This window comes from Camelina sativa, chromosome 12 (genome assembly GCF_030686135.1).
Source record: "Camelina sativa cultivar CO46 ecotype springtype chromosome 12, ASM3068613v1".
In the NCBI taxonomy this organism is placed as follows: domain Eukaryota; kingdom Viridiplantae; phylum Streptophyta; class Magnoliopsida; order Brassicales; family Brassicaceae; genus Camelina; species Camelina sativa.
Window position 1 is genome coordinate 9,644,138 of NC_141891.1, and position 26,443 is coordinate 9,670,580.

The 26,443-nt window shown below is 36.0% G+C and overlaps 5 protein-coding genes and 1 pseudogene across 7 annotated transcripts; 3 read left to right on the forward strand and 3 right to left on the reverse strand.

Annotated features, from left to right (window-relative positions):
- Positions 1–4,411: 4,411 nt before the first annotated feature.
- Positions 4,412–6,870, reverse strand: LOC147930337 (uncharacterized). The gene is made up of 2 exons (XM_087476820.1): positions 6,814–6,870; positions 4,412–6,716 (listed from the first exon to the last, which is right to left on the reverse strand). The coding sequence occupies exons 1-2, from the start codon at positions 6,843–6,845 to the stop codon at positions 4,412–4,414; spliced, it is 2,337 nt and encodes a 778-aa protein (XP_087332946.1). The 5' UTR covers positions 6,846–6,870.
- Positions 6,871–10,199: 3,329 nt separating this feature from the next.
- On the forward strand, positions 10,200–13,035 carry LOC104731166 (cysteine-rich receptor-like protein kinase 5). The gene is given in 8 exon segments (XM_010450453.3): positions 10,200–10,283; positions 10,285–11,174; positions 11,259–11,402; positions 11,473–11,594; positions 11,708–11,918; positions 12,006–12,243; positions 12,324–12,477; positions 12,561–13,035. Coding segments are annotated over 8 exon segments (2,157 nt in total). The 5' UTR covers positions 10,200–10,209; the 3' UTR covers positions 12,885–13,035.
- Positions 13,036–13,249: 214 nt separating this feature from the next.
- Positions 13,250–14,644, reverse strand: LOC104731165 (cysteine-rich receptor-like protein kinase 14). The gene is made up of 2 exons (XM_010450452.3): positions 13,722–14,644; positions 13,250–13,605 (listed from the first exon to the last, which is right to left on the reverse strand). The coding sequence occupies exons 1-2, from the start codon at positions 14,536–14,538 to the stop codon at positions 13,484–13,486; spliced, it is 939 nt and encodes a 312-aa protein (XP_010448754.1). The 5' UTR covers positions 14,539–14,644; the 3' UTR covers positions 13,250–13,483.
- Positions 14,645–15,025: 381 nt separating this feature from the next.
- Positions 15,026–18,200, forward strand: LOC104731167 (cysteine-rich receptor-like protein kinase 10). 2 transcript variants are annotated; one of them, XM_010450454.3, is made up of 7 exons: positions 15,026–16,191; positions 16,281–16,409; positions 16,497–16,615; positions 16,724–16,934; positions 17,041–17,278; positions 17,365–17,515; positions 17,604–18,200. In XM_010450454.3, the coding sequence occupies exons 1-7, from the start codon at positions 15,399–15,401 to the stop codon at positions 17,925–17,927; spliced, it is 1,965 nt and encodes a 654-aa protein (XP_010448756.1). In that variant the 5' UTR covers positions 15,026–15,398; the 3' UTR covers positions 17,928–18,200. The 2 variants fall into 2 exon arrangements, with proteins under 2 accessions (XP_010448756.1, XP_010448757.1); XM_010450455.3 differs by having other exon boundaries at positions 15,162–16,191; positions 16,500–16,615.
- Positions 18,201–18,854: 654 nt separating this feature from the next.
- LOC104731169 (cysteine-rich receptor-like protein kinase 14) lies at positions 18,855–21,650 on the reverse strand (annotated as a pseudogene). The gene is made up of 7 exons (XR_015575528.1): positions 20,759–21,650; positions 20,521–20,652; positions 20,261–20,385; positions 19,966–20,173; positions 19,651–19,888; positions 19,407–19,560; positions 18,855–19,319 (listed from the first exon to the last, which is right to left on the reverse strand). The product of XR_015575528.1 is annotated as a cysteine-rich receptor-like protein kinase 14 (transcript).
- Positions 21,651–23,321: 1,671 nt separating this feature from the next.
- On the forward strand, positions 23,322–25,598 carry LOC147930338 (uncharacterized). Its single transcript, XM_087476821.1, has one exon. The coding sequence runs from the start codon at positions 23,322–23,324 to the stop codon at positions 25,596–25,598; it is 2,277 nt and encodes a 758-aa protein (XP_087332947.1).
- The last annotated feature ends 845 nt before the right edge of the window (positions 25,599–26,443 follow it).

Consider the following 26,443-nt stretch of genomic DNA (forward strand, 5'->3'; position numbering starts at 1 on the left):
CACGTCTTGTATTGAATTGTCGGGTCCTGTCCAACTTGTGTTCAACTACTAATCCATTACTATTTAATAGACGTGATAATATGGGAATTGGAAAATAATTTAAATTTTTTATTCAACTTAGAAGAAACTTCCGAACAAAAAGGAAAAAAAAAAATCTAATTTTAGAAAAGTATCAAAACTGTCATAATTATAAAACATTTAAATCCGAATCTAATTAAGCACACTTTAAATTCTTAATTTGTTGAAAACTTTTGGGAAAATTATAAATAAATGAGCTTTTTCTAAAAATTTGTCTATCTACACTTTTTTTTATTTAAAGTTTGGTTAAATAGGTTTTAGGGTGTAGTTAAAAGTCAATAATATCCTTAATTATATATTCAGATTCAATAATACCCTCAATTACAAATTCAGATTTAATTTGTAGATTTTAATCAAATCAAATTAGGAAACTATCAATTTTAATGGGATATTGGTTGTTTATGAAAAATAATTAAAAATTTTGGGTAGGCAAAAAAATAAAGGAACGTGATCGTGAAGCGTATGATCCATGAGGGAGTAGTTTGGAGAAGTAACAAACCTCTACTTGTTGCATATTTCTCTGTTTATGTAACAGATGTTGACTTCTCTTTCACTTGTTTGGAACCATTTTCTGTGGAGACACTTTTTTTTTCTTCCTAATCTACTGTATTGTTTTCATCAGATGAACTTGATACTTTGATAAGTAAGTACTTGCTTAAGGCTTATTATATAGTGCCACTCCTGGAATGATTATGCATATCAAATTTCGTTATTAAGATCCTTGTTTAGGTTGGTGGAACCATGGAAGTATCGGTCCCTTTTTGCCATGTTAGTGGTTTCGATTCTGGGGTCTTTTCTCTCCAAGAAGAACGAGCGATACTTCCCCCAACTCCGGTTTACATGTTTATTCTTTATTGTCTATATATATTTCTACGTTCTTGACTTTTATAACAAGGATTATTTTTGCTTTGTTTTCGTTTCACTAAAGTCTCTCATTGTCTTTTTTTTTTTTTAAGTTTTCTTATAGATAATAAAGTATTACATAAGGAGCCTGGGATATTTTATCTAATACAAAAGAAAGAGGTAGAAAGCTAGAATACAGATGATGAAAAGAGATTTCTAATAAAGAAAAACAAGGAAAAATCAAGACCCAAAAAAGAAGAGAACGAGAAAAGATAATGCTACTAGCTAGAGATTATAAAATCTCAGATTTCTCACGGAGGAGCAGTGGAGGAAGTCTGGGGCCCTGTCCAGCAATGAAGTAATGATACTCGCCTTTAATTTTGAAAGACTAAAATTTGAGCTCTATTCCTGATATTTAAGACTTTATGAAAAACTGATTGTGAAGACAAAGTGAGCTCTCATTGTCTCTTTTGATTCTATTCATTCATCTTCGTATGCAAAAAAGTCTTGAAAGATGATGCCAAGCCAAAATATATATGTTTAAATTGGTAGGTTAATTTAGTCACATTTCATTTTTCCTTTAGAAAAAATAACTGAAAAATTAAAATTTCTAAATATTTAACTAAAATTAAGCATACTCGAAAAAATAACCAAATTAGCATAAACTCATCGATTTTAGTTCTATCCACTTTTTCAATACCCAAGAGTTATAAATTCAGTTCTCATTCTACCATACCTTAATTACCCCAACAACCCAAACCAAACTGAATATCCAATCGTATGCATGAATGAAGTATATATATCAATCATAGTTAAATCCAAGACACAAGTTTATTTCATAGCAACACAACAACACCCATACAACGTATTCTAAAATGTATTCTTAATTTGTTTATCTTCTAAATAATTTAGAATACGCATTCTAAAATGTATTAGAACAAATCTAAACAATAATTACGAAATCTTAACCATAAATTAAGAATATTTAAAAAATATTTAAAAATATTCACTTTTCTTATTTAATTTATTTTCTTTCTATTTTTAGAGTATTCTAAGGTTTACAGATTACAAATTCTAAAATATCTATGATATATCTTCTACTTCTTTTAGTATGTAGGGTAAAACGTAGAAAACGAATTCTGAATTTATGTAGAATGAAGAAAAACGTAGAATACATATTCTTAATTTTGTAGAACATACAAAATTTAGGTTCTAAAATTTTTAGAACAAATTTTTCGTCTAAACTTCGTAAAACATGTACAAACTGTAGAATGAACAATCTAAATGTTTCAGAAAGAGGAAAAATAGTAGAAAGTCTATTCTATTGTGAAAATACATTTGATATGATTCAAAGTGAATTTCGAAGAGTAAAAAAAATTAAAAATGTAGTAGGAATTATAGTAATTTAGTAGTATTAGCCGACTCTAATCTTTTCGGTACTATTTGTTCCATTAGATTTCCTTTCATAAAAATGTCGTATATTTATTTTTTGTGAATAGGAATAGGTTGTTGAAATTTGGAATCTTTGTTGACTTTCTTTAAAGAAACATTCTGGGGCTGAAAACTTGTCCCCACTAATACTGGAAAGTTCTTGGGTGATATAATAGCAGATAGCTAATCTTCTATCGTTATGTTGAGAAGTATATCATATATGCTAAGTTAATTTATTAATTTAACGAGACATTACCAAACCAAATTTTCTTCTTTTTCATTTTTTTTCCATAACTTTTACTCGCAAGAGTTCAGTAACTTAATATTCCACATGACGCCGTTCCATATAATGATTCCAGAATCTCATTCGTGATTCAAGTTTTCACCTAGGTATGATTAAGCATGTAAATTTAATATGTTTTAAACGAATTTTGCATCCATAAGTTCTATCGCTCAGTGAGTTGCAAATTTAATTTTCTGTGGGTTTGTATAGACAAATTCTGCTCCGTAAGACATTGGTGCATGGTATATGAGACCTTCGACTCCTGCGTCAAGAAAGACTCAACTATGTTAATGCTCTAAGGTTTTACAATCAGTATATCCTTTTACTATATATGTTAATGTTCTAGGGATTTAGAATCAGTAGATCCTTCTCTAGGGTTTTAAAACCAGTAGATCCTTTTAGATCGGTAGCCCCTTTCTCAAGTATTCGGTTCTTGGAGAGAAATCGTCACTTTCTTGATGTTGGGATAAGCTCGAAGAAGAATAATAATTTAAACAAGAAGTCATCTTTATGAGTAATGGTTGCTTAAAGGATTATGATTAGTTTGTTTAGGAGTTATCTAAACATATAAACTATTTGTATTAAGATTAATCTCTATATATATAGATAGAGTTGCCAAGGTGTGGACCTGTGGTAAACCAATGAGTTTGAGAGATTGAGATTGTGAGATTGTGAGAGAGAGCTTAAAGTTTTGAGTTAAAGAAAATAAGAGAGTTATTCTTAAAACAATCTTTTGTTTTTAAATCTTTCTTGCTAAAACTAGACTTGCAATACAAACTTCGTTTTTTCAAAGAAAAGAAAAGCATTAGCATATACACGCAAGGAAGAACGAAAACAATAATTGACAAAAGGAAGAACATTAAAAAAAAACCAGATTTTTATGACAAAAAAAAGTTCTGAAAATTATTTTCTTATTGGTATATATAGGTTCTCATGTCCAAGTACATAAGGGTAAAGGCAGCCACGCTGCTCCATAAGGTAATGCATGATACGGGCAATATGAGACCTCCGCCATGACTTCTTCGTGAAGAAGACTTGACATAGTTTATTTGTGACGTATACTTTAGGGTTATACAACCACTAAATCCATTTAGATCGATTGCCCCTTTCTCAAGTATTATTCGTCACTTTCGCAAAAAAAAAAAAGAAAACTCATTCAAAGACTACTCTGAAGGACAAGAAAACACTATTCAAAAGACTAGTCTAAACTCCAGAAAAGCAAAGATGTGGACCTGTGATAAACCTATGAGTTTGAGAGATTAAGATTGAGAGATTGTGAGAGAGAACTTAAAGTTTTGAGTTAAGAAAATAAGAGAGTTATTTTTAAATAATCTTTTGTTTTTAAATCTTTCTTGCTAAAACTAGACTTGCAATACAAACTTCGTTTTTTCAAAGAAAAGAAAAACATTAGCATATACACGCAAGGAAGAACGAAAACAATAATTGACAAAAGGAAGAACATTAAAAAAACCAGATTTTTTTGACAAAAATAAGTTCTGAAAAATATTTTCTTATTGGTATATATAGGTTCTCATGTCCAAGTACATAAGGGTAAAGGCAGCCTCGCTGCTCCATAAGGTAATGCATGATACGGGCAATATGAGACCTCCGCCATGACTTCTTCGTGAAGAAGACTTGACATAGTTTATTTGTGACGTATACTTTAGGGTTATACAACCACTAAATCCATTTAGATCGATTGCCCCTTTCTCAAGTATTATTCGTCACTTTTCGCAAAAAAAAAAAGAACAGTCAAGTGTACAGTCAAGTGTACAGTCAAGTATTATTCGTCACTTTCCTAAAATGCACAGGTCCTCCTAGTCTAGCTTCTCTTCCTAGATGAACAGTCAAGTGTACCATGATATCAAAGAAGGTTGGAGGGAAAAACCTTTCAAACATACAAAGCGTTTCTACAATTTCAGCTTCCAATACTGTAATAACCTCAATATCAATAACTCTCTGACACAAATGATTGAAGAATGCGCATAGCCGTAGTATTGCTGTTCTAGGACCTTTTGGTAACAATCCTCTAAGTGCAACCGGGAGAAGCTGTTGCATCAAGACATGATAATCATGTGATTTCAGACCTCCTACCTTACACTCTTCTACTGAAACTCCTCTTGAAATATTAGAACAGTATCCATCTGGACCTTTAAAATGAAATAGTCGTTTGCAAAAAATCTTCTTCTCATTCTTGGACAAAGACCAAGGTGCTGCTGGAAGATATGTTCTCTTTCCTTTTGTGGTAGGATGCAACTCTTTTCTTAGACCAAGATGTTGAAGATCCTTACGAGCATTAAGACCATCCTTAGATTTTCCACAATGCAACAATGTGGATACAATGCTGTGAGTCACATTCTTTTCTATGTGCATTACATCCAAATTATGCCGTACTGGTAGATCCTCCCAATAAGGCAGAGTAAATAAAATGGATCTTTTCTTCCACCTTGATAACTCATCTTCATCTACTTCTACTTCCTCATCTTCATCGGATTCACTTTCATCATCATCACTGTCAAACACTGGTTCTTTATAGACAGTTCTCTTTCTCTTCATCCCAGCCTTTTTCACATTTCCGAAATCATTTTGGAAGTTTTTCAGATTCTGATGAACTTCATGACCAGTTAAAATTCTTGACTTTCTCCTATGCTCAACTTTTCCATCAAACCAAGTCTTCTTTTCCCTATATCTGTGTGTTGGAGCCAAACCTTTTCTATGACACATGTAGACATGTTTCCTGCTAAACTTCAACCACATACTATCAGTATTTTTCCCACACATAGGACATCCCATTTTACCTTTTACTTTACAACCAGCAAGATTTCCATACGCAGGAAAATCACTAATGGTCCAGAGAAGCATTGCCTTTAGAGTAAATGTACTTTTACTAAAAGCATCATACGTTAGCTCTCCATTCTTCCACAGATGATTCAAATCCTCAATAAGAGGTTCTAGGTAGACATCAATATTATTACCTGGTTGTTGTGGACCAGGAATCAATAATGTCAACATTATATTCTCCTTCTTCATACAAAGGTGAGGAGGCAAATTGTAGTTTACCAATAGCACAGGCCAGCTACTATAATTACTATTCTTCATGTTGAATGGATTAAATCCATCTGTGGACAGCCCAAGCCGTATGTTCCTTTCTTCAGCTGCAAATGAAGGATACTTCTCATTCATCTGAGCCCATGTAACAGAATCTACTGGATGTCGAAGTTTTCCATCAGTGCTCTTGTTAGTGTAATGCCACCGTAAGTCCTTAGCCATGTCCTCTGATCTGAACATTCTCTTCAGCCTTGGTATAATTGGAAAATATCTTAATACTTTCTGTGGGACACCTTTCTTTACCTCATTAGTCCGCTTATTAGTCTTCCACCGTGAAGCATTACATTTGGGACATTTATCAAGCTTCTTTAACTTCTTTCTGAAGAGGCAGCAATCATTAACACATGCGTCGATCTTTTCATATCCCATATGAAAGCTCTTTAAAAATTTCTTGACATCATACAATGATGTGTGAAAGACATTACCATCTGGCAACATGCTTGGCAATGTCTGAAGCAGTTCATTGAAGCTCTTATCCGACCAGCCATTATGTGTCTTAATCCTAAACAAAGTCACAATAGCCGATAACTTGCTGTGGTTTGAACAGCTAGGGTATAGTGGGGTTTCAGCATCCCGGATCTTTGCAAGGAACTCATCCTCTTGTTGGTCCTCACCCTCTGCAATCTCACTTAAGTCGCCCACAGGTTGGTCAGCTAAGTCACCTCTAAAAGCCAACTCTTGATCAAAAAATTCAGCAGCTTTATATAACTCAAAAACTTCCTCATTCCACTGAGTTGGTTTACTTTGAAATTCATCTACTGACTTCACATCTCCATGATGATACCAATCACTATGCACCTTGTATGCCTCATCCATCCCTCTTATTACAAGATGCTCAACCACAACACTGTTTAACTGTCGTACTACATTACGACAGTCTTTACAAGGACATATTATCATTTCTATGTCACCTAAAGCCGCAGACACATCCCTTACAAATTTCCAAGCTCCACTTTTATAACCAGGATCAGCTCTTCAATGGATAATTAAAGAAAAAAATCATAACTAAAAGAACATCTTAAAGTATCCAAACCCAAAATAAAACCTAATTATGAAATATAATTCCTTACCTGCATAGATGCACCCATGCCTTGTCCAACATTATATGTTATAATATAAATTTTAACCTTTATAGATAAAATAGAGATACATATTATACAAAGCTCACATTAAGCAACAATTCAGACAATACTGCACTACTTCAGACACATACAGATGCTCTTAAACCAATATCTAACTGTGTAAAATCTCACTAATCTAATCACTATTTATACGAATCAGACTCAAAGGACAAAACATAGCAATCACCAATATTCGTGTGTAATAATAATGTTTAACTATTGGTTGAGTGATACTAACCTGTTGTGTGAGTACAGAGAAATGAGAAGCTTCAGTTCCCCAACATTTCAATCACCAACACTTGGGAAAAAAAAAAAATCGTTCAGTTTATGAAGGCGCAAATACTCAAATCCAAAAGCTATTTTTGAGTCAAATCTGTAAATAATCGAACCCTAACAAAACAGATGGATTCGAAACTCCACATTCTCAAAATCTGTAAATAATCGAACCCTAAAAAACAGATAACGAAATAAATCTAGATAAATCGAACCCTAACAAAACAGATAACTAAATCTGACCCTTATCGAAATCAAAAGCTGTTTGAAATCACAAATAATCGAAACAAATAACGAAATTAGGAGGAAGAAGAAAGACATGCCTCAAAAATGGATTCGAGCTATCAATTGCGATGGATATGGAGATTTAGGGCGAAATTGGGGCTTTTCACAAACGGCGAAATTGGGGCTTTTCACAAACGGCGATAAAACTGAAGAATTGATAAGAAATTTAGAAGAATTTGAGCACACACAGAGAATTTAGAAGAAGAAATCTTCTTAGGTTGAGCTTAGGTTGTAACGAGAGAGAGAGAGAGAGTGTGTCAAGTTTTTGGGTTTTTTTTTTATTTGGCGATTAAGTGAATAATTTCACTAAGTATTGGCGGACAAAAGTCACTTTTGTTTCCCGCTACATAATTTTCCTATCATAGCGTTAATAAGATGCTATTAAAAAGTAAGCGAAAAAAAATCTCATCTTTCATAGCAGTGACGGAAAATGAGCTATATCCGTCTGCTATCAATGTACATATTTGTTGTAGTGAAACTCATTCAAAGACTACTCTGAAGGACAAGAAAACACTATTCAAAAGACTACTCTAAACTCCAGAAAAACAAACAACTTTGGCACGAATGTAATGGAAGAAGCTAGAAATCTGGAAAGAATGTGTGAGGTAAACAAAGGAGACGATGAGGAGGATGTGAAATACAAATTAACTAGAGGCTCCGTAATTATATAGATAAACCTAGAGACTTGTATGTATGAGGCGGTGGATACACACCAAAACCCTTATTTTATTCGGGCTAATTCAAATCCTAGTTTTAGCCCGGCCCCAAAAAATTTACTAAATTTTTTAGAATATAATTTAACATTAATTAAAAAAAAAAAACTAAATTCTAATAAGTAGTTGACAAGGAATTGGCTTTTTATGTACGTAACAAATCTTATTAAGATTATTTATAGGCTTGCCTATAAGACCGATCGAACTGGGTCAATCAGTCAATGCTCGTCTTGAACTTTACCGTAATCTAATGCACTGCCGACTTAAACATATTATATGTCCTTGGGCAAATTAAAAAAAAATGCCCCTTAATCTATAAAAAAATTTACTGATTTTTTTTAGGTCTTTTGGGATCATATAATTTATTTTGATTTTTTTTAGGTCTTTTTCGTTCATATAATTTCTTTTTTTGTACTCTTTTCCCGCTTATAAATTTTCTTTTATGCCTTTTTCTAGCTTACAAAATTTTTTTTTGTGTGCCTCTTTTAACTTACAAATTTTTTTTGCCCTTTTTTAGCTTACAAAGTTTTTTTTTTGTATCTTTTAGCTTACAAATTTTTTCTTGTGCCCCTTTCTAGCTTACAATGATTTTCTTTTGTGCTCTTTTAACTTATAATTTTTTTTTTGCCCTTTTTCTCATACGTATATGCCCCTTTAATCTATGTACCCGGGGCGGTCGCACTGCCCGCCCTCCTAGTTGAGCCGGCACTGATCTAATGACAACTACTTTTCTAGTTTTGTGGCCGCTGTCCGCTGAGATATTGAGCCACATATTTTTCGGTGCTAACACCGTTGCTACTGTTATATATCCACATAGAACTGAGGCGAATCTATAAAATTTAACCATTCTAATTTTTTCAGAGATGTAAAAAAAAAAAAAAAACAGTAATTTTCGTTGCACGTTTGTGGCTAAAATAGCTAGCCATATAATTTTTTTTTTCTTTTTTTTAGAAATATAAAGTTTGGTCGCCACCGCTAACCATATAATTTCAGTTGACAACTGTAATTTAGCCAGAAAAGTATTTTCGCTGAAAAAATGAACCACGGATTTTTAGAGATTAATCACAAAAATATATGTGTCACTGAATAAGTGAATACTTGTTTTGGACCTTTTCGTCGCTAGTTCGTCATGCTGGATCTTTGAGTATTAATTCGCAACCCATTGATCTCATCCAATTCCATAGTGTAATTGATCTCTTTTGGGTTGACTCATGCATGTACAAATTTTTATTGAGTCAATCGACCGTAAGATAATTGCAAATATATGGCACCAAGAAGAAAATGTGATAGAAATCTCCTAGGCAGATAGATGCACTGATGCACATTTGGAACAACCAATAAAGAAAGGATTAACGTAAAAACAAAAATTTTAAGACCAAGTAATATAATGAAAGCGAAAGGAAAAAATAGTAACGGATTGAAAAGTCCGGTCAATTGATTGGAAAAAAGCTAGCAGAGCAACACTATCAACGACGAAGACGAAGATTAAACACAAATACCAAGCCTCGTTGGTTGGCTGCTTCACAATTATTATCTTATCTTTTGTAAACAAAGTATCGTCTACTCCATACTTAATATATGACAAATTAAATAAAGAAAAGTACAAGAACATGAATGTAAAACATGGAGTCATCTACATCGATAAAACAAGAGAACAAGAAAACAAGAGGAATATCGTAACGTAATACAACTGGCCAATTAGGGCTGTGAAGTAGCTTTCTTTTGTTTATTTATTAACCGTTCAGTTATTACTTTTCCTGCAAGAAAGAAACTCTAGGTTATTTTGTTTTTGAGTGTATTTGGTGACTGAAGAAGTGTTTAGGTATTAGAATTTAGAACATACCTAATGAAATTCATTATAAAAAAAGTGAAAATGTTATTTTCTTTTGAAATAACGTTCTAAAATATATATTTCAATTAATGCAACTCAAATTTAGACTGAACGAATGAAGTTACACGTCAAGTATATTAGAAGTCCTTTTTGTAGTTAAGCGTTGACGTGACTTGTAAGAAACTGTATAAGATTTACAAAGCATAGCACTCTTGATTTGAAAAAAAAAGCCCAAAGGCATTCATGGCTAAGTGTTGGAAAATGTCTGCTTGTGGTTTCCTCTTCATTCTCACCTTCCTTACGAGCATGAGACCTTCTAAAACCGAAACCTGTTGGTTTTCATTGTCCTCCGGGGAGACATACTTACCTCAAAAACAGCACATATTTTTCCAATCTCAAAACCCTTTTGTTCTCTCTTTCTTCTAAAGAAAATCATTCATCCTCCAATGGATTTCTACGCCTTACAAATGGACGAAACCCGGACTTGGTTTACGGACTTTACCTCTGCCGAGGAGACTTGTTGCCGGAAGTCTGCCGTGATTGCGTCAACTTCGCCGTCAAGGACATTCTGAGACAGTGTCCAAATGAGAAGGAGGCTTCGATTCATTACAATGAATGCATGCTGCGATACACTGACCGGGATACTCTCTTGGATCCTAAAGCCACACCTGGAATCTTGACTATGAATCAACAAAATATTACGGCAAACGAATCAGAACAGTTCACTCATGAACTCCTTTCTTTAATTAACGAAACTTCAAAGGAGGCTGCTGATAGCTCAAGAAAATTTGCGGTTAACAAGGGGAAATTCACATCGTCACAAAACATTTATGTAATGGTTCAGTGCATGCCTTACCTGACAAGAGAGAATTGCTCAAGCTGTTTGCAAGAAACCGTCAGGAAATTGCCTCGTGACAAAACTGGAGGAAGACTTCTCTGGCCAAGTTGTACGTTAAGGTACGAGCTTTACCCATTTTACAATAAAACCTTGCCAAGGTACGAGCAGTCAGCACGTTTAAGTCAAGCTCCTACTCCTTCCCAGTCAGCACGTTCAAGTCAAGCTCCTCCTCCTCCTACTCCACCACAATCAGAACGTTCAAGTCAAGCTCCTCCTTCTCCGCAGTCAGCACTTTCAAGTCAAGCTCCTCCTCCTCCTCCTCCACAGTCAGCACTTTCTAGTCAAGCTCCTCCTCCTCCTCCACAGTCTGGTAAAAGCCTCTCTCTCTCTCTCTCGTTTTTTTTTTTCTGAATTTGGCAAACTATGTGTCTTGTCTTATCAATGGTTTACACAGGAAAAAACGGAAACTCAATCGTGATAATCATAGCAATTGTTGTGCCACTAGCTGTCTATATTCTTCTTTTTGCTGTTATTTCTAGCTTCCATGTCATAAGTAATAGAGTGAAGAAGGCTTATGAGACAGCAGCTGCAGATGATGGTAAAAAAATCCTAAATAAACTAGTATTTGTTTACTTGGAAAAAGCTTTATGGAGTTCATGATTTGGCAGATGGGGATGATATTACAACTGCTGGCTCATTGCAATTTGATTTTAATGCTGTTGAAGCTGCAACAGATAAGTTTTCCGAAAGTAACAAACTCGGTCAAGGCGGATTTGGACAAGTTTACAAGGTATATATATACTTGTTTAATTATTATGTTCCACAAGGACCACACCACACATATTCTTTTCGTTTTTTTTCTTTCTTTTTGTTAACAAATTATACATATTATATTCTTTGTAGGGCACATTTCCTAATGGATTACAAGTTGCGGTGAAGAGACTATCGAAAACATCAGGACAAGGTGAACAAGAGTTCAAGAATGAGGTTCTTGTTGTTGCTAAACTTCAACACAAAAATCTGGTCAAGCTTCTCGGATTTTGTCTCGAAAGAGAAGAGAAAATACTTGTCTACGAGTTTGTGCCTAACAAAGGCCTTGATTACTTCCTCTTTGGTCAGTTAATTAACTACAATAGTACGATTCATTATTCGAACCCTTCATTCACTATTGTTTGTTAACATTGTAATTACCATGGTACAGATTCTACACTGAAAATCCAACTTGAGTGGACAAGACGGTACGAGATCATTAAAGGAATCGCTAGAGGAGTTCTTTATCTTCATCAAGATTCACGACTAACAATCATACATCGTGACCTCAAAGCGAGTAACATCCTCTTAGATGATGATATGAATCCAAAAGTTGCTGATTTTGGAATGGCAAGAATTTTCGGAATAGACCAAACAGAAGCCAATACAAAGAGAGTAGTTGGAACCTAGTAAGTTTTTTTCCTTGCTATATATTCATTGCCTTTGTAGACCGTATCATGCATAAACTCAAGTTTTGAGTTTTTCTTAGTGGCTATATGTCTCCAGAATACGCCATGTATGGCCAATTCTCCATGAAATCAGATGTCTATAGTTTCGGGGTCTTAGTTCTTGAAATAATAAGCGGCAGAAAAAACAACAGTCTCTATCAAATGAAGGACAGTGCTGGAAATTTGGTTACATATGTGAGTATACACCCTTAACACACTTCCAATCTCTTGCTTCGTTTAACAATGACCAACATTACAATTATTATAATGTTCACTAGACTTGGAGACTATGGAACAATGGATCACCAATAGAGCTTGTGGATCCATCTTTTCAAGAAAATTATCAAGTAGACGATATTACTAGATGCATCCATATCGCTCTACTATGTGTTCAAGAAGAAGCTGAAGACCGTCCAACCATGTCAGAAATCAACCAAATGCTCACCACTAGTTCAATTCCTCTCGCCATTCCTCAACCACCTGGTTTTTTCCTCCGGAGAAAACATGAACAAGTAGGATCATCAGGAGCAGGTCCATCGACAGGTTCGTCTGTTCTCTGTTCCATCGACGATGTTTCCATTACTCAAGTAACTCCTCGTTGAATACAAAACATTTTACAAAGACTAATAAGCAACGACAATGAAGAAAGATTTTTCTTAGTTAATTGTTCATAATTTTCTTTTAAATACCACTGATAGTAAATTATACAAATATTTAATATGTCCTCTTAATTCATCTTCTTTTCTCTTTCTATTTCTTATGTGTCTCTTTTAATGTTTTGTTTTTTTCTTTATTACAAACAGAATGTCTCTAGTTTGATCAGCTAATAGATAAACAAATAATTTCACTACTTTTTTAAAAAAGATGATGCGTGCCATTCGTTAAGTGCATTCTTCATTATCAAGTCAAGAATATTGCTTAAGCCTTTTGCAAGGGTCCATCATTTATATAAAGAGTTGGAGGAATATTTTTGTATTGAGTAATAACTCAATATGTACTCTTATTTTTCTCTTGTAAATTGTAAATTTAGAAAGTAATTAACTTTTGCCCAAAAAAAAAGAAGAAAGTAATTAACTAAGATAACAACAGAACCAGAATCAACTTGATGTTACAGAAGTAGCAGTTTCCTTGGACTTATATGTAAGATGGATATGATCGTTGGATCTTCAACTGAGCAAAGAAAAGAACCGTCTGGATCGGTTCAGCTCTTCAAGGAAACTCCTTTCTGATTTGACTTTCTCATCTTGTGAGTAAATAATGCTAAAGCAAGTAATACCAAGACGATAATAATTATGGTGGGAACAACGATTGCCACAACTATACCTGCACATGCATGCCCGGATAGAGGCAACAGTTAGCACAAAGCAACATAAATCATCTAATGTTTAATTATGTTTCAAGCCTTATTAAAATCATGGGGAAACAGGTAGACAACTTACCTCTCTTGGTTGTATTGGTCTTGTGGCCTAGGTAAGGCGGGAGAGATGTTGGCGTTTGAGCTGGAGGTGACAAAGTAAGGTTAAAAGCCTGAGAAAAGGGATAAATTTCCCACCTGAAAACACAACTGGGACGGAAAACAATGCCACCTTGCTTCCCATGGCAACATGATTGATAGTCTCTGACACTTTGACTTAAACATATGTTGCAATCCCTTAAAGATATGATTGGAATGCATTGCATTAATGCGTATATGTTCTGGATTGATGACAAAGGTACTGCTTCAGCAGCATAGTACTTGCGTTCAGATGACGATGAAGTAGCTCTAGCTATCATACGACTTGTTAAGTCCTCCCACAATGTATCGAACATTGTTAAATTAGATCTATATTTGATATCTCCAACATTATACAGAATATACTTTGGTTGCATCTCGAGCGATCCAAAAAACGAACGGTTGGAGTAACGTACCATACAAAGAATCCCATTTTCAGGCCAGACAAGGCCTTCTGTCTGGTTGGGACATGTCTCAATCGCCTCTTTAGAAGCAAGGTCAATACAGTTTGAGCAAACCTTTGGTTCAGCACCTTGTATGCACATCCCCACAGCATACACCCGATCGGTTCCTTGTCCAACCGAAGCATTATAGAAGCCGCCTCGAGCTGAGACATTAGAAGCAAGAGAAGAGAGAAGAATGCGACCGTTTTTGTCGTACTGCTGATTTGGTTTAAAGAAACCAGTTTTCCCGCATGGTGCAAACACAACAGGAAAGCCTACAAGGAGAAACCAAAACAGTGGCGAAAGATTCTTCAGTTTCATTTTCAAGATATTGTTTGGGTTACGTTAGGACCGGAAGCAAGTCTGTGTGTGTATATATGTTTTGTCCATGAATTCCTCTGTATCAATTAATTTACCATTGCAAGTTGTCCATGACCCGTTGGTCCTTGTGTCTTAATCAATGTCTATTGGGTTGACTCACGTTCAAACTCTGTTGAGTGGAGCTGGAACTGTACAACGATTGTTGCAATTATTTGAATGAGTCATGTGGCACTCAGAATTACACGTTACAGAATTTCAGAGATTGAAAGGAATTTGTAATGAGAAAAGTCATAACAATTCATACAAAATGGAAAATTAGTCAATTTAGATAAAGCAGAGCAACATTATCAAAGACGAAGACAGAGCACAAAGACTCATTAGCTGCTTCACAATTCTTATCTCTTTGATATTTTAATTTTTTTTATGTATTTGAAAATTACAACAATGCATTATCGTAACAAATAGAGTAACTTACTCAGATGAAACCAAATTTTAATGCATAGCATTTTATCCCCAAAAGGTTGAGTAAAAAGGGCTTGTGCATCTAGTTGACGAAGAAAATAACGTAGAAGTTAGAATCATACATCTATAAAAATGGTGCTAGTATAATAGCAGAAAAAGTCGAGTGATCAGATAACGGAAAAAACAAAACAGGATACTGAAACGTTAAAATTTTAATATTACACTATTTTAGTTGTTATATATCTTTTGATTGACTTATCAGCCGTCACAAAAACACAAAAACCATCACCTGAAACTAGCCTAATATACAACAGTCCCATCCCATATAGTGGCTAAAAACTCAACAGTTTTCATATGTGCTAGCTTCCCAAAACTTGACGAGAAACAGAAACATAGAAATGTCATATTACGCCTGTTTCATATTCCTATTCCTCTTCTCATTCCTCACAAGCTCCACAGTTTGTGCTCAAAATCATACTTATTTTGGTCATGACTGTCGGAAAGAGAGAACTTTCACAAGAAACAGCACTTACTTCACCAATCTAAGAACTCTTTTGTCCTCTCTCTCTTCCCGCAACGCCTCTTACACCACCGGATTCCAAACCGCAACGGCTGGACAAGATCCCGACAAAGTCACCGGTCTTTTCCTCTGCCGTGGAGACTTATCCCCTGAAGTTTGTCGTAGCTGCGTCACCTTTTCCGTCAACGAAACCTTAACTCGGTGTCCAAATCAGAGAGAAGGCGTGCTCTATTACGATGAGTGTATGCTCAGATACTCTGACCGGGATATTCTCTCGACCGTTGCACTAGACGGTATTGGTCTCGGTGCTCTGTCCTCTAGTAGCAACCAGAGTGTTCCATCAAACCAATTCCAACGATTCAACGAGGTGTTGCTGCTCACCCTGAACCAAGCCGCCAACTATGCCGCGGCAAGTTCAAGAAAATTTGATGCGAGAAAAGCCAATACCACAGCATCACAGACTGTGTACGGGCTGGTTCAGTGCACTCCCGATCTGACAACACAAGACTGTTTTACTTGTCTGCAAAAAGCCATCAATCAGTTAGCTACTAACAGACTTGGTGGAAGAAGTCTTTTCCCAAGTTGTAGTTCGAGATTCGAGATTCGCCCATTCTACAACGAAACGGCCCTTAAAGCCCCACCACCACCGATGACAGCTCCTCCACGACCTGGTCAGAGCTCTCTTCTTCTTCCTATGTTAATTTTTTTACCTCAAAATTTGATAAGTTTTGTCCTTAAGCCAATGATCTTTGAAAAGCAGGAAAAGGTGGGAAATCAAACGTAGTGGTCTTACTGATTGTTGTGTCTACTATAGTGGTTGTTCTGCTCTTGATATCTGGTTATCGTTTCTATGCAAAGAAGGCTTATAATACGGCACCTGCATTTGATGGTAATGATCTATATTGGGTCTGATTGATGTCAAATGCTTTGCTTTTGTATTTTTCTTTCTCTTAAAAGACTCTTCGTTGTGCTAAAGGAGATGATGGAGCAACGGCAGACTCGTTGCAACTCAATTACAGAACAATTCAAGCTGCAACTAATGGTTTTTCAGAGAGTAACAAGATTGGTCGAGGTGGATTTGGCGAGGTTTACAAGGTACTACTACTAGTTCCTTAAGATAGCACCTGAGCTTAAGTATTTTTTTTTCATGAATTTTGTGCCAACGCATTTTTATAACGAGGATGATACTGATGGAAATGGTAGGGTACGTTTTCAAATGGGATTGTAGTTGCGGTGAAGAGACTGTCAAAAACATCAGGACAAGGTGAAGCAGAGTTCAAGAATGAGGTTGTAGTTGTTGCAAAGCTCCAGCACAGAAATCTAGTTCGGCTTCTCGGGTTTTGTTTAGAAGGAGAAGAAAGGATACTAGTCTACGAGTTCGTGCCCAACAAAAGCCTTGATAACTTCCTGTTTGGTCAGTTGCATCCAATGCTTTGTTTCAATGGTTTTACGTTAGTCATTCTTGAAACTGATATGGTTGCAGATATGTAGAGGTAGTGATAATATATGAATGTAAACAGATCCTTCAAAGCAAGGTGAGCTGGACTGGACTCGACGTTACAACATTATTGGAGGAATTGCTAGAGGAATTCTATATCTCCATCAAGATTCACAGCTCACGATCATACACCGTGACCTCAAAGCGAGTAATATTCTTCTAGATGCGGATATGAATCCGAAAATTGCTGATTTTGGAATGGCAAGAATATTTGGAATGGACCAGTCTGCAGAGAACACAAACAGGATAGTTGGAACCTAGTAAGTCTTCCCCTTAACTCCATATAGCTTGAAGTTTGATGGACAGTTTTTTTTTCAAAAATACTTCTTTTTTTGTTATGTTTCAGTGGGTACATGGCTCCGGAGTATGCGATGCAAGGTCAGTACTCAATAAAATCTGATGTATATAGCTTTGGAGTGTCGGTACTTGAGATAGTAAGCGGCAAGAAGAACAGCAGCTTCTACCAGACAGATGGCGCACATGATTTGCTCTCATATGTAAGTTTAGAGGCAGTCAAGTTTCATATTACCTCTCTTACAAGTTACAAAAAAAGTGAAAGTATTAAATAATTGACTAATATTTTAGACTTGGAGGCTTTGGAGGAATGGGACACCACTAGACCTCGTGGATCCGGTTATTGTACATAATTGCAAAATGGATGAAGTAGTTCGATGCATCCATATAGGTCTTTTATGTGTCCAAGAAGATCCTGTGGACCGTCCAACCTTACCAGCCATCGTTCTGATGCTTACTAGTAACACTGTGACTTTATCGGCGCCTAAGGAACCAGGGCTTTTCTTTCAGAGTAAACCCACAAAAGACCCGCTTGATTCAGAACAATCTACTATAAGCAAGTCTGTTCCTTGGTCTGTTAACGATGCATCAATCACCGATTTATATCCTCGTTGAAAATGAAATGTTTACCTTCTTGCGTAAATCAACTGGTGGCCCTAGTTCGTTTGGTGAACTAAATGCAATATCTGAATACAATATCAAGACACAGTATCTGGACGTATCATCTAAAGGATGTCCGTTTGTGTTATTGGTTCATGCATCCAAAAGTTGTATCTGGATGCAATTATGTTTGTTTTGCAATTTGATATTTGTATCTCGATACAATATATGCAAAAAACCAAAAAACCCTTTATTTTATGTGGAAAATGTTTTAGTGGTTTTAATTTATTCATGTTTTCAGCTTATTTTCATATTAAATTTAAATAAATATTTAAAAATGAGATATTTACGTTTTTGGTAGAAAAACGAGATTTTGCATTTTTGGCGGGAAAACGTGATTTTACAGCGATGGTGAGAAAACATAATTTTGTGTTTATTTTTGCGATTTTGGCGGAAAAACAAGATTTTGCGGTTTTGGAAGGAAAACAAGATTTTGCGGTTTTTAGTGGGAAAACGTGATTTGCAGTTTTGACAGGAAAACGTAATTTTATGTTTTGATGGGAAAACATAATTTTGCGGTTTTGGCGAGAAAATGTGATTTTGTGATTTTAGCGAGAAAACGTGATTTTGCAGTTTTGACGAGAAAACGAGATTTTGCGGTTTTGGGTGAAAAATTGGGATTTTAGGGTTGTGTGTATATTAGAATTAAGAAAAAAATATTTTGTAATTATTTAATTAAAATATGTGTATTTTTGACTTTTACCAATTATGGATGAGCTTACTTCATCCAAATTCTCCAAATATACTCTTCAGTTTTTGGATGACTTTTCAAAACTCATCCAGATACCTTCCAGTTCATAATTTAAATTGTCACTAAACGAACAACAACATGCATCTGCATTCAGATACTGCGTCTGGTTCACCAAACGAACAACACCAAGATGCACAAACTTGTTCTAGTAAAACAAGTGTTGTAAATTGAACACATAATACATATGATATATCCATTATAAAGAAAGTAATTACCAAGACGGCAGAAACAGAATCAACATGATACTACAGAAGTAACATTATCCTCAGACTTGGATACATATAAGATGGATATGTTGGTTTTTCAACGAGGTTCTAAATGAGTAATCGTAGCATCATCGACTGACCAAACGAAAGAAGTGTTTGGATTGTTTCCACTTTTGAAGAAAAATCCAGGTAATGAGGGACTGGTAAAGTGATTGTATTACTCGTGAGCATCAATATAACTGTACTCATCTCCGGGCGATCTGCATGATCTTTCTGAACACATAACAGAGCGAGATGGATGCATCTAATGACTTCGTTACGCTGATAGCTCTCCTCAATAGCTTGATCAACGATTTCTAATGGTGACCCCTTTCTCCAGAGTTCCCAGGCCTAAAGTGAATGAGTACACTCACAAGTCTCATCAGAGTTTGAGTAAGTTCAAAATTTTGGAATTTGGTTAGCTTAATATATACTCACCCGTGCGATCAAGCTGCTAGTATTACCATCCGGCTGAAAAAAGCTGCTACTCCTCTTTCCGCTTATAATTTCAAGAACTATTACTCCAAAGCTATAGACATCTGATTTCATCGAGAAATGGCCTTGCATTGCATACTCAGGAGCCATGTAACCACTGGGACAAGAAAAAATAGAGAGAGAACTTAAGATTACATACAATAGAATTGATTAGTAAAAATGGGTTATCAAGGGAAAATGTACTTACTAGGTTCCAACAATCCTGCTAGTATCACATTGAGTTTGGTCCACTCCCATAATCCGTGCCATTCCAAAATCTGCAATCTTTGGGTTCATATCACCATCTAAGAGAATGTTACTCGCTTTGAGGTCACGGTGTATGATTGTGAGTCGTGAATCTTGATGAAGATAAAGAATTCCTCGAGCAATCCCCTCGATGATCTTGTATCGTGTTGTCCAATCCAATTGTCCATGTTTTGAAGGGGCTGCGCACATACCAACATTAGCTATAACATCTGCTAGCTAGAATTTTTTCAAAGCATGTCTATTATATTCGACTAACCAAACAGGAAGTAATCAAGGCTTTTGTTCGCCACAAATTCATAAACAAGTATCTTTTCTTCTCCTTCCACACAAAATCCAAGAAGCCTAACTAGATTTCTATGCTGAAGCTTTGCCACCAGAACAGCCTCATTCTTGAACTCTCTTGCACCTTGTCCTGAGGCTTTTGACATCCTCTTAATAGCAACTTCTGTCCCATTAAGAACAGCCTACGTACATATATGAATACGACAAACATCATCTCACATGTGGATCGCCTTTAGCATTTATAAATCAAGCTGTCAAATCAACCATACCTTGAACACTTCTCCAAATCCACCTTCACCAATTACGTTTTTCTCTGAGAATTGATCAGTTGCAGCTTGAATCGCCTCGAAATCGAATTGCAATGAGTTTGTATCTGTGATGTCAAGACTAGATCCTACAAAAAAAAAAAAAAGGACGTGCAGAGTTATATTGGTGAAGTAGTAACACAATAAGCATATCCTCAGTGCAGTAGTATCACTTTTGTGTTTTTTTGCCTTGCACCCAAAAAAAAATGTGCAAAACAATTCACCTTGGCGAAGAAAAGCTTGGTCTGACTTTCTCCTCCTACAAATAAAAATTGCTAGAGCAAGTAGTACAAAGAAGATGATGACAGAGGGAACAACAATTGCCACGATGATTCCTGCTGAGATTGACTCGCCACCTGCACAAACCCGAAATAGCGTTAACACAAAGAAACATAATATAATGTTTTTATATATATGGTTTCAAACCTTCTTTAAATCATGGGACAATAGTAGTCAACTTACCTCTTTTGGTTGTGTTTACCGAAGGTGAGAGAGGTTTGGGGGGTTGAGGTGGAGGTGCCAAAGTAAGGTTAAAAGCCTGAGAAAACGCATAAATTTCCCACCTGAAAACGCAGCTGGGACGGAAAACAATGCCACCTTGCTTCCCATGGCAACAATGTTTATAGTCTTTGACACTTTGACTTAAACAGATGTTGCAATCCCTTAAAGATATGATCGGTGTGCATTGCATTAATGCGTATATATTCTGGATAGACGTCAAAGGAACTGCTTCGGCCGCGTAGTACTTGCGTTCAGATGACGATGAAGTAGCTCTATCTATCATACGACTTGTTAGGCTCTCCCACAATCCATCAAACACTTTAATATTGGATCTGATATCTTCAACGTTGTAGAGGATATATTTTGGTTGTATCTCAAGTGATCCAAAGAAGGAACGGTTGGAGTAACGTACCATACAAAGAATCCCATTTTCGGGCCAGACGAGACCTTCTGTCTGGTTGGGACATGTCTCAATCACCTCAATAGAAGCAAGGTCGATACAGTTTGAGCAAACCTTTGGTTCAGCACCTTGGATGCACATCCCGACAGCATACACCCGATCAGGTCCTTGTCCAACCGAAGCATTGTAGAAGCCGCCTCGAGCTGAGACATTAGAAGCAAGAGAAGAGAGGAGAAGGCGACGGTTTTTGTCGTACTGCTGATTTGGTTTAAAGAAACCAGTTTTCCCGCATGGTGCAAACACAACAGGAAAGCCTACAAGGATAAACAAGAAGAGTGGCAAAAGATTCTTCAGTTTCATTTTCAAGATCATTCAGATATGGGTTTTGGTTAGGATAGCAAGCAAGTGCGTATCGTAAAATACATACACATATATTATATATTTATGTACATCAAGACCTCTGTGTGACTTTGTCAAAATAAGTTGCATTGCAAGTTGTCCATGACCCATTGGTCCTTGTGTCTTAATCAAGTTGACTCATGTGCGGTTTCTGTTGAGTCAAGGGTCGTAAACAAGCTGGGACTTGTATAGATAGTACTGTTGCAATCATATGAATGAGTCATCTGGCACCAAGAAGTACACGTTGTATAATCTCATACGCAGAGAGATGATGCAATATAAAGGGATTTGCAATGACAAAGCCAAAAATATATTGGGATGAAATAACATAGAGACAAGCTAAAAGAAAAATTTGACATTTCGTCGATTGATTGGAAAAATTTAGAGCAACACTATCAATCAGAGAAGACTAAGTAAAGACAAAATACGACGACTCCACTAGCTGCTTCCCTATTATTATCATCGCATTTCCTCCACATTATATATAGAAAACGAAAAAATATGGAACGGATCTAATCTATAAAAAATAATAAGAACAAAACGAATCAACAATCTAAAAATCCACAAGAGCACCAATAGAGTCAAAATGCTAAACCCTAATTCATAATAAGCTAAATTGAGCGAAAACAGAGGATCGCATAAGATTTTTTTTAGGGCAGCTTACATTTCCGGTTTAGTAAATTAACCGGTCTGACGGTCTGGGTTACATTCATATCAAATTCGTTTTAAATTTTCAGTCATGTAAGAAAATTAAACACATGACAATACAATTACTACTCAGATGTAGGCATGTAGATTTGTATTCGAAATCGGACTTGTTACTTAGTAGAACATGATGTAGAAGAGCTACAATTATGAATTAGAACATGTTGTAGAAGAGTTACTGAGTTAGGTTACAACTATGAATCTATGATGATGGACCTGGAAGATTTAATAGCATAAATCACACTTAATACAGTTACTACGATGATTGATTGACGAATGCATGTCTCCTCCATCCATTAAACATTATGTTTTCAAACATCGAATCGATTTCAGAACCGATAACTTTTGGCAATCAAATTTTTTAACGTTGTTTCAATTAAAAAAAAAAAAATTATTGTGCGCATTACACATACAAGAAACTAATTTTAAATTAAGTTGATTTTAATCTCTTTCATTTCTGAATTCATGGGAATCAAATCTGAAAGCATGAAGACTTTGGTTGCTACAAGACTGGTCTGTAGGAGTCTGGAAAAGAGGTTCACACGGAGAACCGTAACGGAGATCGAGTGATGTGGCTGTATTTTTTAGAGACTCTTTGATTAAAGAACAAGTTATTATCATATTTATTAAGAAGATTTGGACTTATCCTTTAATAGGAAAGTAGGTCATATGAGGTTTTCTATATATTGTTTTATTGGACAAACATGTTGTTTGACCGTTAAAGAAGAATTTTAGAGAACTAAGCGAGAAAGCTTTTAGGGTTCTTAGGGATTTTGGTTAGATTAAGAATTGGTCAGTGGCAAGTCGTGTTGACTGTGTGTAAATCTGATTAAACATATCTTGTAAGATTGTTTAAGTGATTCTTAATAAGAAAAGAATATCTTGTAAGATTGTTTAAGTGATTCTTAATAAGAAAAGAAGTTCTTTTCTATATTGGCTGCATCTTCGTTTTTACAATTGGTATCAGAGCAGTCAACCGACGAGAGCTCTATACTCGCTACAGGTTGAGATCTTGGGATAATGATGCAGTCGGGTAATGAGTTGATGTTGCTTCAGAGGGCTGTGATCTTGGATGAACAAGGCTATGGTCGCTGGAAGGTGCGCATGGTTCAGCTGATCCGAAATCTAGGTGAGGATGCTTTGACGGCTGTGGAAGAAGGATGGGAACCTCCCTATGAGAAAACCGAAGCTGGTGACAAGATCACTAAACCTAAGGCACGCTGGACGGTAGAAGAAAAGAACTTGTCTAAATATAATGCTAGGGCACTTAATGCAATATTTGGAGCTGTTGACGATGATGATTTTAAGCTTGTTCAAGGTTGTGAGTCAGCTAAAGAAGCTTGGGATATTCTGCAGAAGTCTCATGAAGGGAATTCGAGTGTTAAAAGAACAAGATTGGATCAGCTTGCTTCTCAATTTGAAGTCTTAAGGATGGATCCAGATGAGACAATCTCTCAATTCAGTGCTAAATTGAGCTCTATCGCCAATGAAGCTAAGAATCTTGGTAAAACCTACAAGAATACCAAGTTGGTTAAAAAATTAATTAGGTGTCTCCCATCTAAGTATGCAGCACACAAAGCTGTCATGAGAGTCTCTGGAAACACGGATACCTTGAAATTTGAAGATCTGGTTGGTATGTTGAAGTCAGAAGAGATGGAGGTTGCTGAAGAACAGAGAATTCATGGCAAAGGGATTGCATTCAAGGTAGATGACACAAACGACCAGCTGAAAGAGATTAAAGATAACATGTCCTTGATGGCCAGGAACTTTGGGAAAGCTCTAGAGCAAGTTGAAAAAGGGCAGGGACGAGAGTTATCTCGCTGGAATCGAAGTGCTACAGAGAGGTCTTGTTCTAGGCCAAATAGATCTGAGAAAGAAAAAGTTGATCGGAGAAAAGAGATTCAGTGTCTTGAATGTTGTGGTTTTGGTCATTACAAACCTGAGTGTCCAATGGTTAAGCGAAAGGAGATGAAGTGCTTTGAATGTAAAGGGCTTGGACATTTAAAATTTGAATGTCCAAACATGGTGAAAGGAAATAATAAGGCATATGTTAGCTTTAGTGATTCAGAATCAGAGAGTGATGGGGATGAAAAAGAAGGACTGCTGAATCTTTTTGCATACAGTGCTAAGAGTGATGATATAGCTGATGAAAGCTCAGATGATGATGGTGAAGAGTCGATTTCAAAAGAGAGCTACTGTGTTTTGTACGACAACTGGGTCCAATTGTGCAACGAAAAATTGGTTCTTATAAAGGAAAAGCTGCGTTTGGAAGCCAAACTCAATATGCTTGAAGAAAATAATTCTGAAGGATTGATTGGTGAGGAACTTCCTTCTTCTGAGAAAGAAGTATTAGAAAAGAAACTGAAGGCACTTCAAGAAAAGTATGGTTTGGAAAAAGAAAAAGCAACAAGTCTGGAAAGAGAGCTGAATGAGAATCACAAGAAGATTAGGATGTTGAATAATGGTGGCAAAAAGCTTGATGAGATACTATCTATGGGAATTGTAGGATCTCAGCATCAAGGTCTGGGTTATCACAAAGAGGAGACTGTTGAGCTGTTGTCTCGTGATAAATCAGTAAGCTTCGTTAAGAGCAATGTAAATCATGAAGCTGAGTCAAGTATTCTGGGAAAAGTGGTTCAACAGGAAGCCCCTGTAGCACAAACCAGGAACACACGACATCAACATATATCTTCTTGTGAGCGAAAAGGTTGGACGAAATCCAAGCGAGGACGAAGGGTTTATGAATGCTTTCATTGTGGTAAAAGTGGGCATGTGAGATCTTTCTGTTACAAGTTTAAGAACAAGATCAAGGAGCTTTGGATGGCAAGAAAGTGTTTTATTGATCCCTTTCATTTTTCTAGAGTCTGGGTGGCTAAAAAGGATTTGTACAATAAAAATTTCGAGAATGATGAGAAAAAGTATGATCAAGGTTGCAAAGAGTCTGAGGAAATCAACCTATGCTGCAATCTCTCGAAGATACTCATTGAAGAAGATGTTGGAGTTGAACCTGAGGTTCTACAGAAGCATGTTGCAGAACCACCTGTACAAGAAAAAGTCACAACTGAATCAACTAGATCCAATAGTAATGATTGGAATGATGAATCATCAGGAGTCTTAGCTACATCTAAACAGTTGCAAGGTCATACGAATCAGTCTGCTGCAGTTGCATTTGTTGAGCAAACCGTTTGTCATGTTCAGCTGAATTCTCAAGGAGTGCTGCAACATTGTTTTGTTTCACAGGTTAAACCTAAGAACATTGTAAAAGCTCATGAGGATTATTTTTGGTACAAGGCATGATAGGAAGCTTGTTGTGTCTCTCTGCATATATGTCTTCATCTTTGTTTTTATATGAATGTGCACTCACGCTGGGGGAGTATGATGAGATGATGATATTGGTGATGATGGTGATGTTGTAGCTGAATGTGGCTGAAGCTTATGTTTTTGGAAGATTCTAGTACTATTCACATATGGAGCTTGAGTTGTCACATTCAGATAAAAAGGGGGAGAATGAAAGCATGAAGACTTTGGTTGCTACAAGGCTGGTCTGTAGGAGTCTGGAAAAGAGGTTCACACAGAGAAACCGTAACAGAGATCGAGTGATGTGGCTGTATTTTTTAGAGACTCTTTGATTAAAGAACAAGTTATTATCATATTTATTAAGAAGATTTGGACTTATCCTTTAATAGGAAAGTAGGTCATAGGAGGTTTTCTATATATTGTTTTATTGGACAAACATGTTGTTTGGCCATTAAAGAAGAATTTTAGAGAACTAAGCGAGAAAACTTTTAGGGTTCTTAGGGATTTTGGTTAGATTAAGAATTGGTCAGTGGCAAGCCGTGTTGACTATGTGTAAATCTGATTAAACATATCTTGTAAGATTGTTTAAGTGATTCTTAATAAGAAAAGAAGTTCTTTTCTATATTGGCTGCATCTTCGTTTTTACAAAATCTATATGTAGTATACAAATTTTATCTGTAAGCTCTAGGATTTTAATTTTTACATTTTATAATAAATAAAATTAAAACGCAAAAGTTATTAGACTTTTAGACATGGGTTTGATTTTTTTCTTTCAGAAAGGACAAAAATATAAAGTTGATGTTACTAGTCAACTACAACTAATTTGGGGTTTTATGCGTTGACGT

Excerpts from the sequence above, each read along its gene's own strand:
- LOC147930337 (XM_087476820.1), bottom strand. The coding sequence starts at position 6,845 with ATGTTGGACAAGGCATGGGTGCATCTATGCAG. Across the intron at positions 6,717-6,813 it reads GCATGGGTGCATCTATGCAG|AGCTGATCCTGGTTATAAAA; the intron begins GTAAGGAATTAT and ends TATCCATTGAAG.
- LOC104731165 (XM_010450452.3), bottom strand. The coding sequence starts at position 14,538 with ATGAAACTGAAGAATCTTTCGCCACTGTTTTGGTTTCTCCTTGTAGGC. Across the intron at positions 13,606-13,721 it reads GACCAATACAACCAAGAGAG|GTATAGTTGTGGCAATCGTT; the intron begins GTAAGTTGTCTA and ends ATGCATGTGCAG.
- LOC104731167 (XM_010450454.3), top strand. The coding sequence starts at position 15,399 with ATGTCATATTACGCCTGTTTCATATTCCTATTCCTCTTCTCATTCCTC. Across the intron at positions 16,192-16,280 it reads GACAGCTCCTCCACGACCTG|GAAAAGGTGGGAAATCAAAC; the intron begins GTCAGAGCTCTC and ends TTTGAAAAGCAG. Across the intron at positions 17,516-17,603 it reads CACATGATTTGCTCTCATAT|ACTTGGAGGCTTTGGAGGAA; the intron begins GTAAGTTTAGAG and ends CTAATATTTTAG.
- LOC147930338 (XM_087476821.1), top strand. The coding sequence starts at position 23,322 with ATGATGCAGTCGGGTAATGAGTTGATGTTGCTTCAGAGGGCTGTGATC.